The 11,668-nt window shown below is 35.4% G+C and overlaps 2 protein-coding genes across 2 annotated transcripts; one reads left to right on the top strand and one right to left on the bottom strand.

The window, feature by feature from the left end:
* Positions 1 to 985: 985 nt before the first annotated feature.
* LOC134802549 (uncharacterized) lies at positions 986 to 4,858 on the bottom strand. Its single transcript, XM_063775203.1, has 2 exons — positions 3,992 to 4,858; positions 986 to 2,954 (listed from the first exon to the last, which is right to left on the bottom strand). Exons 1-2 carry the CDS (start codon positions 4,820 to 4,822, stop codon positions 2,772 to 2,774), a joined length of 1,014 nt encoding a protein of 337 aa, XP_063631273.1. The 5' UTR covers positions 4,823 to 4,858; the 3' UTR covers positions 986 to 2,771.
* Positions 4,859 to 5,412: 554 nt separating this feature from the next.
* Positions 5,413 to 11,221, top strand: LOC134802379 (UDP-N-acetylhexosamine pyrophosphorylase-like protein 1). The gene has a single exon (XM_063775015.1). The coding sequence runs from the start codon at positions 5,669 to 5,671 to the stop codon at positions 7,139 to 7,141; it is 1,473 nt and encodes a 490-aa protein (XP_063631085.1). The 5' UTR covers positions 5,413 to 5,668; the 3' UTR covers positions 7,142 to 11,221.
* Positions 11,222 to 11,668: the final 447 nt, after the last annotated feature.

The raw sequence follows: 11,668 nt of genomic DNA, 5'->3' as shown, positions 1-11,668 counted from the left end.
TGGATGTTCTATATATTAATTTCTCTATGGCAAGATATTAGTGCTACGTCGCTGGCCCAATATTACAGGCTTCTGTTTCACATTTCTCGAACTGAAATTTGAACATTGTCATAGTGACATTAAGTCGAATTTCAACTATCTTGAAAATGTAACATAGAACCCTGTAATATTGGGCCAGCGACGTGTCAACATGCTACGAGAATCTAAAGGGGCCCACTGATTAACAGTCCGCCGGACGGTATCGGCCTGTCAGTTAAAATAAAATTTTGACAGTTCCGAACAACTGACAGGCCGATACCGTCCGACAGACTGTTAATCAGTGGGCCCATTAAAAGGTAGTAGAGAACACGAAAAAAACACTAATGTACATAAAAAAGTTCGATTTATTCGACATAAAAACTACAATTTACAATGTTCTGTTTTGTCAATATTGGCCCATCTCTAATTTTTTGCCAGTAAGTAAACCAATATTGTACAATAAATATGTTGTTCCGTAAGAAAAGGCCCTGATTGGCGCTTAAACGGTTTTGGATTGTAATTATATTTGAGCAGCGTGAATTACTTAAAAAAAACAACGGGTTGCACTCCGGGAGTGCCGGCAGAAGTGAAAACTCAATGACATTGTACCAGTTTTTCGATCAGGTCACGTGTCCGTCTTACGAAGCGTCTTACGCTGTCGCGAGTTAAAGATTTTTCCCCATCACAAAAAGTGCACAGTGCCGCTAAAGAAGTTTTCACTTCAAAAAGACAAAGTCTTTTGGTACAAACAATACAAAATATTCACAAAAAAGAAAGGAAAACTTTGACGACATTTTGAACACACTGTAACATACTTTTTGTTTTGTATGTCTTGTTGCTTGTTGTAGATCTAAAGTTACAACTACAATTTTACAAGTCCGTTCAGGCCCGTTTCTCAAAAGCTTGTAACTTATAATACAAGTGGGAGTCCCTTTCTAACAAAAGCTGTCAAAAAGTGACATCCGCTTGTATTACAAGTTACAAGCTTTTGAGAAACGGGCCCCATGCACTGCAACATTGTACATGTAAAACTTGTAAAATGATGACATGAACTGCAGATCTTGTTTACTGTGTTTGCTGGATCAGCAGATGGATTTCTTGGTCAAGAAATACTATAGGTATAAAAATACATATTCTAAAATTAAGAAAAACAAGAAAAGCTGCACCTACAAAATGGTTTAATCATCAGTATCATCACCAAACCTGTGGGATTACAATGCATAGTTTTATTTATTTCATAAAAATGAGTAGGTAGCTCTTTTTTCTAAATATATAATTTATGCCTTAAAGAATGTTATCACCAATTTAACACAATTTGAAAGTTGATATTAAATGTACCTTAACAACTCTAAAGTTTCATCATCCAAAATCAATTATATGTAGATGTAGTGCATAATTATTTTCCATCGTGTTATCACGGAAACTTAAGAACGTGTCTTGCTATTTCAGTCAGTCTCGGTACAAAAAGGAGGTTGACTGAAGTAGCATGACAAATACGAACGATTCCGAGAAAATACGATGGAAAACAATTATGCACTAAAGTGTCATTCTATAGAACTTGCTAACTATGTAAACAAAAGTCACTAGTAAATTCATCATTTTTGACAGTTTCAATATGGCGGTATGTTTACATAGTTAGCAAGTTCCATCGAATGACACTTTACATCTGTACCACTCATCAGCTGAGATGACAATATATTTAGAAACCACAAATTATGATTACAGATTGGTAAAAAAACAAAGAGCAGATTTTTATTTTTCGAATAAATTTTGTTAGAATTGGATATAATTTGGCTGGTTGGAAAAGCTCCTTATTCAAGGCAAAATAAAAACGAAATTCCAATTTGGGAAAAATAAATGTATGTAATTTTTTTCATTGAGTTATTCAGTTACGTAACTCAATAGAAGACAGCTTAGGGCATATGGTGAGATTGCAATTATTATGTACAGAATAGGGAACTCTATCCTCCTGAGACTAAAATGTCCATCAGAATCTACATATTCGTTGCAATCTAATTTGAACCTTTCATGAACCAAATAAAGTAGCATTTCTTTTGTTTCATTGCTGTTTAAAACAAACGAAATTCGTTCCAATTTCCTTATGAATAAAGATTCAAATTAAAAATTGGGAATCTTTAAATGGTGGGTCTTACGTATCAACCAAATTTTATCGAAATCTGACGTAAATAAAATCGACAACGAGAGTAAAATTCTGTCCGTAAAATGACTTAAATCAAGTTATTTCATTCCATTTGGTTTCTATGCACAAAATTGTCTCAAAAAGACTTAGCGCCACTTGCACCATCCCACTAACCTGGGGTTAAACCGTTAACCCACTTAACCCAGTGTCTAATTGTACTGGTAACCATGGTAACTCCAGGTTTAACCGGTTAATCCCGGGTTAGTGAATGGTGCAAGTGACCCTTAGAGAATTAAACAACCAGAGTCACCTTGTCATTTTCTGTACAAAACAGTCTGCCGGTTTTTGCGGGGGAGGGGCACGTCAAATGTATGGCTATTTGTATGTAACGTACAAATAGCCATGTCAGATAAATGTCAGTCCATACAATGAGTATAACCAAGCCGGGTCCATACAGAGCGAGCATACGCGCGAGGAAATATCGCGCGTATGCTCACCGTGTGTGGACCAGGCTATTTGGGCAAGGTTTTTGACAGAGGAGTAAGCTCTCAAAGGCGACTCCGGTTGTTAAATTCTGTAAGGAAAACGACATACTAAAACAAATGGCTTAATGTTAAGCCTCTTTCCTATACCCTCTCTTCTCACTGTTCATCCTCTCCCACTCCTTAGCTACGGTGCAGTAAAGCTGCATCGCGGCCCGGGCATCTTCGACGGAGCTGTGCTCTCCGTGCTGGATCTCTATGCCGAGGATGTCTTTCGCTAGACGTTTTAGGGATGGTGTGCTGCCTTTGGTTATCTGTAAATAATTGGGTGATGTTATTTGAGAAATTTTGATAGAAATTGTCTAATTTTGGTATAGATATAAATATGTAGGTCATACTGAACTTACTATGGCACCCTTGAAGTCATTGAAAATTTTGGATTACTTTATGCATTGTAGTTAGAAATCCAAGTCACTGTGATGTATGTGATGTAGTGATGTAGGTAATACTTCACTACTATATCATTATTACTATTAGATCTCATTATGGGGGTGACATTGTCACTGTGTGACAAAACCCATTAAAAAAAATATTAAAAAGAAAAATTTTACAAACATAAAAAAGTTACTTTCCAGGAGAGACCCAGTGTAGGTAATATGAAACATGAAAGAACACCTCATACATAGTGCACCATCTCCACAGTAGTGGGGTTGCCGTTTTTGTTCTAACTTCATAAATAATAGACTTTTAACATAAGATTTGAGTTTTGAACGCATTCACTGGGGCGTGGCCTAGGAACAAACTTGTATGAAGGTGGACGCACATGTGCGTCGGGGGCAGTGAATTTGTTAAGTCTTGTAAATGTGTAATCACTAACAATCTTATGGATATTTATGTTTGAATTAAATTGATTGTAGTGTATAGACAGAATATAGAAAGTAAAATAAGTTTAACATGTCTAAAGGCCTGTCTCCATATTGCGCAGCAAACTAACGAACATTGGCTAACGAGGCAGCCGTGCACAATGGATACCGGGTTGGCTCGCGAGCCAATGTTCGTTAGTTTGCCGCGCAATATGGAGACAGGCCTTTAGAAGTGAAGAGAGAGAAGAATAAAACCACTGGGCCTTGAATCAGCTTTACCAGTTAACACATTCACTGCCAGCGACCCACTAGGCAGGTTCTCTGTTCGTAGGCACTTTCTGCTACATACAGTTTTGCCCGTGTTATCTGCTACGCTCGTAGTGCGTAGCTCGCGCAGGCACTGAACGTGTTAACATCCAATCCAGTGTATTACAGTACTTTTATGTTTAGTTTGTTTCAATAATAGGCATAATATAAAATAAACTCACCTTTCTAAATGGTTTATATCTAGATGTGTCTCTGATACTCCTTTTAGGGTGCGAGAGGAATAATACACTCAGATCATGCTTCAAGGAGTGCCCGACTAGAATCTTGCCTCGAATCATCTCCGCCACATCTTTCTGCACTTTAGCAAAGTCTTCGCCGTTAATTAAGTCCTCTTTTCTGACTCCAGACACACTTGTTCGGTAATCTATGATCTCTTCCCTCGGTTTAACAAACTTATCATATATACAGTCACCGAATTTGTTCACTAAAGATACCCTGGCTAGCATGTTGTCGTTTCCATCGTATCCTATTCCCACCATTTCACAATCTATAGCTATGAATTTAGTTAATTTGTTTTTACTATTATTATCCTGTTTTTTAGGAACTGTATGTTCGACATCAGCTATATTGTCACTGTTGCTAGCTTTAACTTTAGTTTCTTTAGTGATATCAAGCGTTTTTAGCTCATTTCGTACAAGCACCTGGGTTTTAGCTTTCTTCTTACGTGCGCGTCTAAAAGTTCCCGTAAAGTGATCCTTCGAGTTTTCTTGCAAAGGTTTTTCAATTTTCTTGTCCGAAATTAGGTTACTTGATAGAAATTTCTGCCAGTTTGCGCTGATAAGGCCACGGTTTGCAATAGTTTGGTTATTGCTTGGGTCGTTGGCACGTTTGCTTTTTTTCGCTGTTTCAGTCATGTTCACATTTAACAAGCTTCTTAGTATTTGCTCTAAAACCACGAGTAACGTTTTACTCACACTGAATATTATTTTGAGTAGAAATTCAACGATAACCAGTAATAAATAAATTATGTTTCCTGAGTAACCATTTGACATCTTCTTTTGACATACCTAGCGCATGGCTGCCAGTTACGAGCAATAGACAAAATGGCTTGTGTTCAAGGAGATTACTTTATTTCGCGTGAAATAAAGTTTATCCATATAAATAGCAATTGATTTAAATATGATTAAAGTATGATTATATGAGCCCGAAAAAGATATCAATGATTTAATTCCAAGGTGTATTCTTGAACTATCCAATCCAATATTCCATAGACAAAACGAATTCTTTATGTTCAAAAACTCTATACAATCATACAACAAAACCTGTAACGAAATATTTAGATATTGTAAAATCCTTGACCTTCATGTAGTTAACTTAGAGATAATTAAGATTTGTATTTTAACATAATATTTTTATAATATATACTATTGTAATAAAAGAGAAACTTAATGTTGTATGATAATATAAAACAATATTCAAAAGTTTCAGAACGTTAACGTTTTGACAGTCTCTGTCACTGTTTCAATTACTAGTATATTCCATTGTGATTCCTAATTTGAAATCTTTGAATTATTTAAATACATTGCGTCTTTTATTAGCATCTGAAGTTGTTTTGCTGTGGCTAAACGCCAATGAAGACTAAAGTTTTTTTATAAACATTTGACAGTATGCAACATTTTAATAGTAGTAGTAGTGCTTCATTTGTAAATATTAAAAAAATCGCGAAAATGTCAGCTGAACGCCGACGACGTGTTTCCAACAGTGGTGGGAGAACCCAGAAATGTTTCCACACGCCTTGCGGACTGCTAGTCAGTATTCACTTTCTAATCGCGCCGATCGCACTCGATAAGATACAATAAATTTGATCGGTTCACTATAGTCCGCAACTCCGAACCGCGATGTCTTACGAAGACTTGTTGTCCCAACTCAAGTGTCACCGTCAAGAACACCTGATCAAATACTGGCCGCAGATAAGTGAAAATGAGCGCGAACAATTGGCGGGAGAGCTCAGAAAAATCGACTTTGTGGAAATGAATGATATTTTCCATAGAGCTATGGAGTCGTCGAAAGTTATTGCGGAGAAACTGGACGACGATTTAAAGCCGATTCCTCAGTCCCATTACGAAGCCGTGCCGAGTTTGAGCAGGGAAAAAATAGAGGAATATGAAAATATAGGCTTTAGAGAGATTTCTGAGGGAAAAGTTGGTGTTTTGCTACTCGCTGGCGGGCAGGCGACCCGACTAGGTTTTGGACACCCCAAAGGAATGTACAACGTCGGTTTACCGTCGCAAAAAACTCTGTTCCAAATTCAAGCTGAACGGATAGTTCGGTTGCAGAAAATGGCTGAGGAAAGGACTGGAAAAGAAGGTAAAATCACTTGGTATATCATGACTTCTGAACATACTATGTCTCCCACAGCCGAGTTCTTTAAGGATCACTCATTCTTTGGCTTAGAGGAGGAAAACATTGTGTTTTTTGAACAGGGAAGACTTCCATGCTTTGATTTCAATGGTAAAATACTATTGGATGAGAAATACCAGTTAGCTTCAGCCCCTGATGGGAACGGGGGTCTGTACCGTGCCTTAAAAACCCAAGGAATGCTGGATGACATTTCCCGACGAGGTGTCGAACATTTACACGCACATTCAGTCGATAACATCCTCATTAAAGTTGCCGATCCAGTATTCATTGGTTACTGCTTGAGCAGAAATGCGGACTGTGCTGCTAAAGTTGTCCAAAAATCTTCACCGAGTGAAGCCGTTGGAGTTGTGTGCAGAGTCAACGGACATTACAAAGTGGTGGAATACTCGGAGCTCAGTGACGAAGCTGCTGAAAGGAGGAATCCTGACGGAAGACTTACATTCTCTGCCGGTAACATCTGTAATCACTACTTCTCATCTGATTTCTTAAAGAAAATATCAAACTTTGAAAGCAAGCTAAAGCTCCATGTTGCTAAAAAGAAGATCCCATACGTAGATGAGAACGGTGTCCGGCAGAAGCCAACGGAGCCTAACGGTATTAAAATGGAGAAATTCATCTTTGATGTGTTTGAATTCGCTGAGAAATTCATTTGCTTAGAAGTAGCAAGAGACGTTGAGTTCTCTGCTTTAAAGAATGCCGATTCAGCCGGTAAAGATTGCCCGTCGACCGCTAGACAGGATCTTCTAAGGTTACACAGAAAATACATCAGGGAAGCTGGTGGTATTATCAAAGATGATGTAGACGTGGAGATATCACCGCTGCTTTCTTACGGAGGTGAGAATATCGAGGATCTGGTGAAGAATGAGGTGTTCACCATCAGCCCGTTCCATTTGAAGAGCATGGAAGAGGCGGCAACCAATGGAGTCAATGGAGCCAATGGTAAACATTAATTTACAATGATTATCTATCCAAGCTCAAAGACATTTTTGCGGAAATTCCAAAAACTGCTGTTCTAAAAAAATAGAAAAATAATCTTAAATAGGTTTGTATTGATAACATAAAACAGAATATTTGGGGCATTATCTATGAAAAGGGACCTTATTATCGATGGCGCTTACGCCGCACAGCGTCGCGCGGCATTGAATTTATATCGGGGCATCGTTAATAATGGCGTAAGCGCCATCAACAATAAGGTCCCTTTACATAGATAACGTCACATTTTAAACAAGACACTCCCAGATGATTACTGGTACAAGATAACATTTTTATTATCAACAACTAATTATTTTTGTACAAATAATGAGGAGTATAAATGAAATATAATTAAATAGTCATTCAATTAACTATTAAAACTACATTAGTTAATGTACTTTACATACTTTGTTTAGTTATGGGCTTTTTAAGTGCAAATAAATTTCAAACACAAAGATACATTACCTACATATTACATTCTATAAAATTGTAATCAACTGTCAATATGATTTTTTCTGTAGGGTAAAACTACCTATATTTGGCACTTCTTCAATTATTGTAATTTTGGTACTTTGACTTACTACTTACTTACTTTTTTCGATAGTATCAACAATACAATTTTAATAATTGATAGTTTTGGTGCCTATCTATATTACTCTATTTGTACGTTTTGTTCATTTAGGTTAGTTTTATATACATTTAAATAAAATAACATATGCTATTCAATACTTATGGCCCTACTAATGAAACCGACATCACAAAACACAGTTAGCACGAAAATCGAAAATATTTGGTTTATCGGTTTTCGCGGTAAGCCCTCTGTATACTATACTCTGTATCTTTAGGTATTTAAATAAAAGTAAACAAACAATTTGTAAATTTTCGGGTAGTTATAACATTTATTGGTTAACCAACCAAATACAAAATCGCCTGGATCAGTCACTGAACGACCTGACTTTAACCTACATTATTTAATCATGTTATGTTTTCATCTACCCTCAACTGGCTTAAGGAGCCATTTGAGGGTAGATTTTGTTTACTTTTATTTAAATACCTAAAGATACAGAGTATAGTTATCATATTACAAGAATTAGAAAGTCAATGAATTTTACATAATAAAATAACCCATAAAAATACATGTACCTATAAAAAAAAATTATAAACTTCGTTATTCCAATCAATAAATTGATTTAAGTTATTCTTTAATGATCTCTAATTTGTAACTGCCTTGGATAGTAATAGAGTGAGACAATAGGTAGGAAACAAGGAAAAAATAGACTGCATTGCAACAAGATTAACTTAGCCAACATCTATAAATATGAAGATATACACGGTGGCTAAAAAATAACTGTATTCCCGTTGCCAGGGACGTTTTGGGATTATACTAAGCAACCAATGGAACCAACCCCAAAATCACAAAAAAAAAATTACCCTCCCATAGAAAATGGACCATAGGAAACAGCCAAAACTTATGCTAAATATTAGATTGTCTAATTTTTTCTGACGTATATTTTTAAAATATGGGAACAACAGCACTGAATTGTACATGTACATACATAAAATATGTAGTTCCGTATAAAAAGGGCCCTTTCGGTGATTGGTTTGATACTTTATGGGAGAGCGATGTAAATTAAAACTATTAGAAGACTTCTCAATATGACGAAAGTGAAAATACCTAAATACATATATACCTTTTCATCGTAACGATGTATTTGTCATATATGTAAATATAACTTGTTAGAGAAGCGTTGACTGCGGTCAATGTGAGATTTGAACGTTTTGTATGTTAAAAATGGTACGGTTTATGGACCCGATATAAGAATATAACTAAATATGATAGGTACGCCATACCAACATCGAAGTTTTGTTGTTCGGTTCGCGCTTAACTTTGCCATAAAATAAAATATGCCGGAATGTTAGAATATTTTGCGCATTAAGTTACTACACCTAGTATAAAGTCGTACCTAAGGGTATACTAATGCTATAATAAATAGTTTGTACAACTACAAAATGTATTTAAAAAATGATGCAAATATCTCAAACGGCTAAAACATGGTACAATGTCGCGTAAAAGCAATACGTAATTATATTTTGAAAGACATACATTGTATATGTACATATTTATAGGCCTAAATGTATCTTGGCAATGTTAATATGGCCAATATCAATGTAATATATCATTCTAGCTGGAGCACAAAGATTTATGGCTATAGTTTGAATGTTCTCAAATGATTTTTACGCCTAAGACCCTAATCTGTTAAACAATGCGGTTAAAAAGCAACCGTATCGTGATAGTATTAAAGTTCCAATCTATGTAACAGCTCATTCGAGATAACATGTTTTGGTAATGTAGTATGGTCGACCGCCCCAATGAAGGCGAGAATAAACAACGCTCATATTTGAACTTTATTACTATCGTGATATAGTTGCTTTTTAAACGGCATTGTTGTTTTGCCACGCGCCAAAGTTGGAAGCTTGGGCTCGTCATATAATAACCAATGGCTTTTGTTTAACAGATTAGGGTCTTAGGCGTAAAAATCATTTGAGAAAACTCATACTATACTTGTAAATTGGTCCTTACGACGTATTCCATAAAGTTGATATTTCTTCATGCTAAATTATTGCAATTAATATTTTATTGTCAAGCCACTCTGTCTCGGCGTAAAATTGTAAATATATTAAAGTAAAATAAGTCATAATCATAAGTTAATATATCAATAAACATGCCTAAATGGTGTCTTAACTTTTTGCTGTACAACGTTTAATAGAATTAGACCAAGAAAAGTCTTCAGCGATCTTGATAGCCCACGCAGTGCAAATGTTATTTTAAACGTCAAACTTCTATGAAATTATGACGTAGAAATAACACTTGCACTGCGTGGGCTATCAAAATCGATGCAGACTATTCTTCCTCCTCCATTACCTATCTCTATTGCACACGCATAATTATATCCCTGTCCCGCTCGCACAGTGGCATTGACCGCCGGCATCATGGGCGGGAAAGCTATATAATCACGCGCGTGCGATAGAGACAGCAAATGGCGGGTTCAATGAACGAAATTCTTCGTCCTTACTTACGTTCAGCAAAAATATAGGACGCTTTTTAATATGAATACTATATAGCAATATTAATTATGTATTACTAAGTTAGTTGCCTTCAGGAAATGCTCTAAACGCAGGGATGTTGTTAATATAAAGACTACCTATCCTAGTCTGTATGTTTAGGTATTTAAATAACAGTAAACAAACAATTTGTACATGTTCGGGTAGTTACAACATTTATTGGTTAACCAACCAAATACAAAACCGTCTGGATCTGTCACTGAACGGCCTGACTTTAACCTACATTATTTGATCATGTAATGTTTTCATCTACCCTCAACTGGCTTAAGAAGCCATTTGAGGGTAGATTTTGTTTACTTTTATTGAAATACCTAAAGATACAGAGTATAATTGCAGATGGTGACGTCACACTAAATTGTCAATACTCATATGAGTCAATATAATACGTATGCCGATTGCCGATGGCCAATTTTAAAATATACCACCAAGTAGGTACCTAAATATCGTTGAGTAGGTACACATTATACAAATACATGAAGTCTTGATTTGTTCGTGATATCGGTACATATTTTTCAAAATTGGCTGTCTGTTTAATTTGCTATGTAAATCATATATGGCGCATTATCTATGAAAAGGGACCTTATTGTCGATGGCGCTTACGCCTCACATCGTCGCGCGGCATTGATTTATATCGAGCATCGTTAATAATGGCGTAAGCGCCATCAACAATAAGGTCCCTTTTCATAGATAACGTCACATATTGGAATCTAAATTCTACGAATATATTATAATATATACTATACATTACAAAAATGAATTTCTAAAATTTATGTTCATTAATAATTTATACTTTACATCACATAGATATATTCAAAATTATGTTTTTTTTGTTTATGTTTGCTTAAGTCATAATAAGATTTTATGTACTTAATAAATAGTCATAATAAATGAGATTTTATATTTACGTTCCTTATACAATAAAATATTTGAAATAATTTTATATTTGCGTTAACCTTTATACCCTTAAAACTACTTAAAAGTTTAAGTACAAACAAAAAAAAATCCTGTAAAAAATAAAAGAAACTGAGGTTTCTTTTGCAAATTCTAATTTTAGTACTAACCCTCATTTTCCTGGGTTTAGGTTTTCACGTTATTATTATAACATCATCATCGATCATCATCATCATTCTAGCCTTCTCGCGATCTTGACGTGTCTTTTACTTATGAAAGCAAAATAATGTAAATAATCAGAAATCAGAAATTATTTATTTGCATTGATACAGTATGGGGATGTTACAATATGGTGTTACAGATCATGTACCTAGCTTGCATGCAAGCGTGCAAATTCATCATTATAATCATAAATCGTATGATTCATAACATAATTGTTACATACATATTTACCGTGACTTATTTTTCAAGTGTTTTTTAATATAAAGACA

The sequence above is a fragment of the Cydia splendana genome, chromosome 24 (genome assembly GCF_910591565.1).
Source record: "Cydia splendana chromosome 24, ilCydSple1.2, whole genome shotgun sequence".
NCBI lineage: Eukaryota > Metazoa > Arthropoda > Insecta > Lepidoptera > Tortricidae > Cydia > Cydia splendana.
Note: the sequence above shows the minus strand (reverse complement) of the source record. Positions and strands in the feature narration are given on the sequence as shown.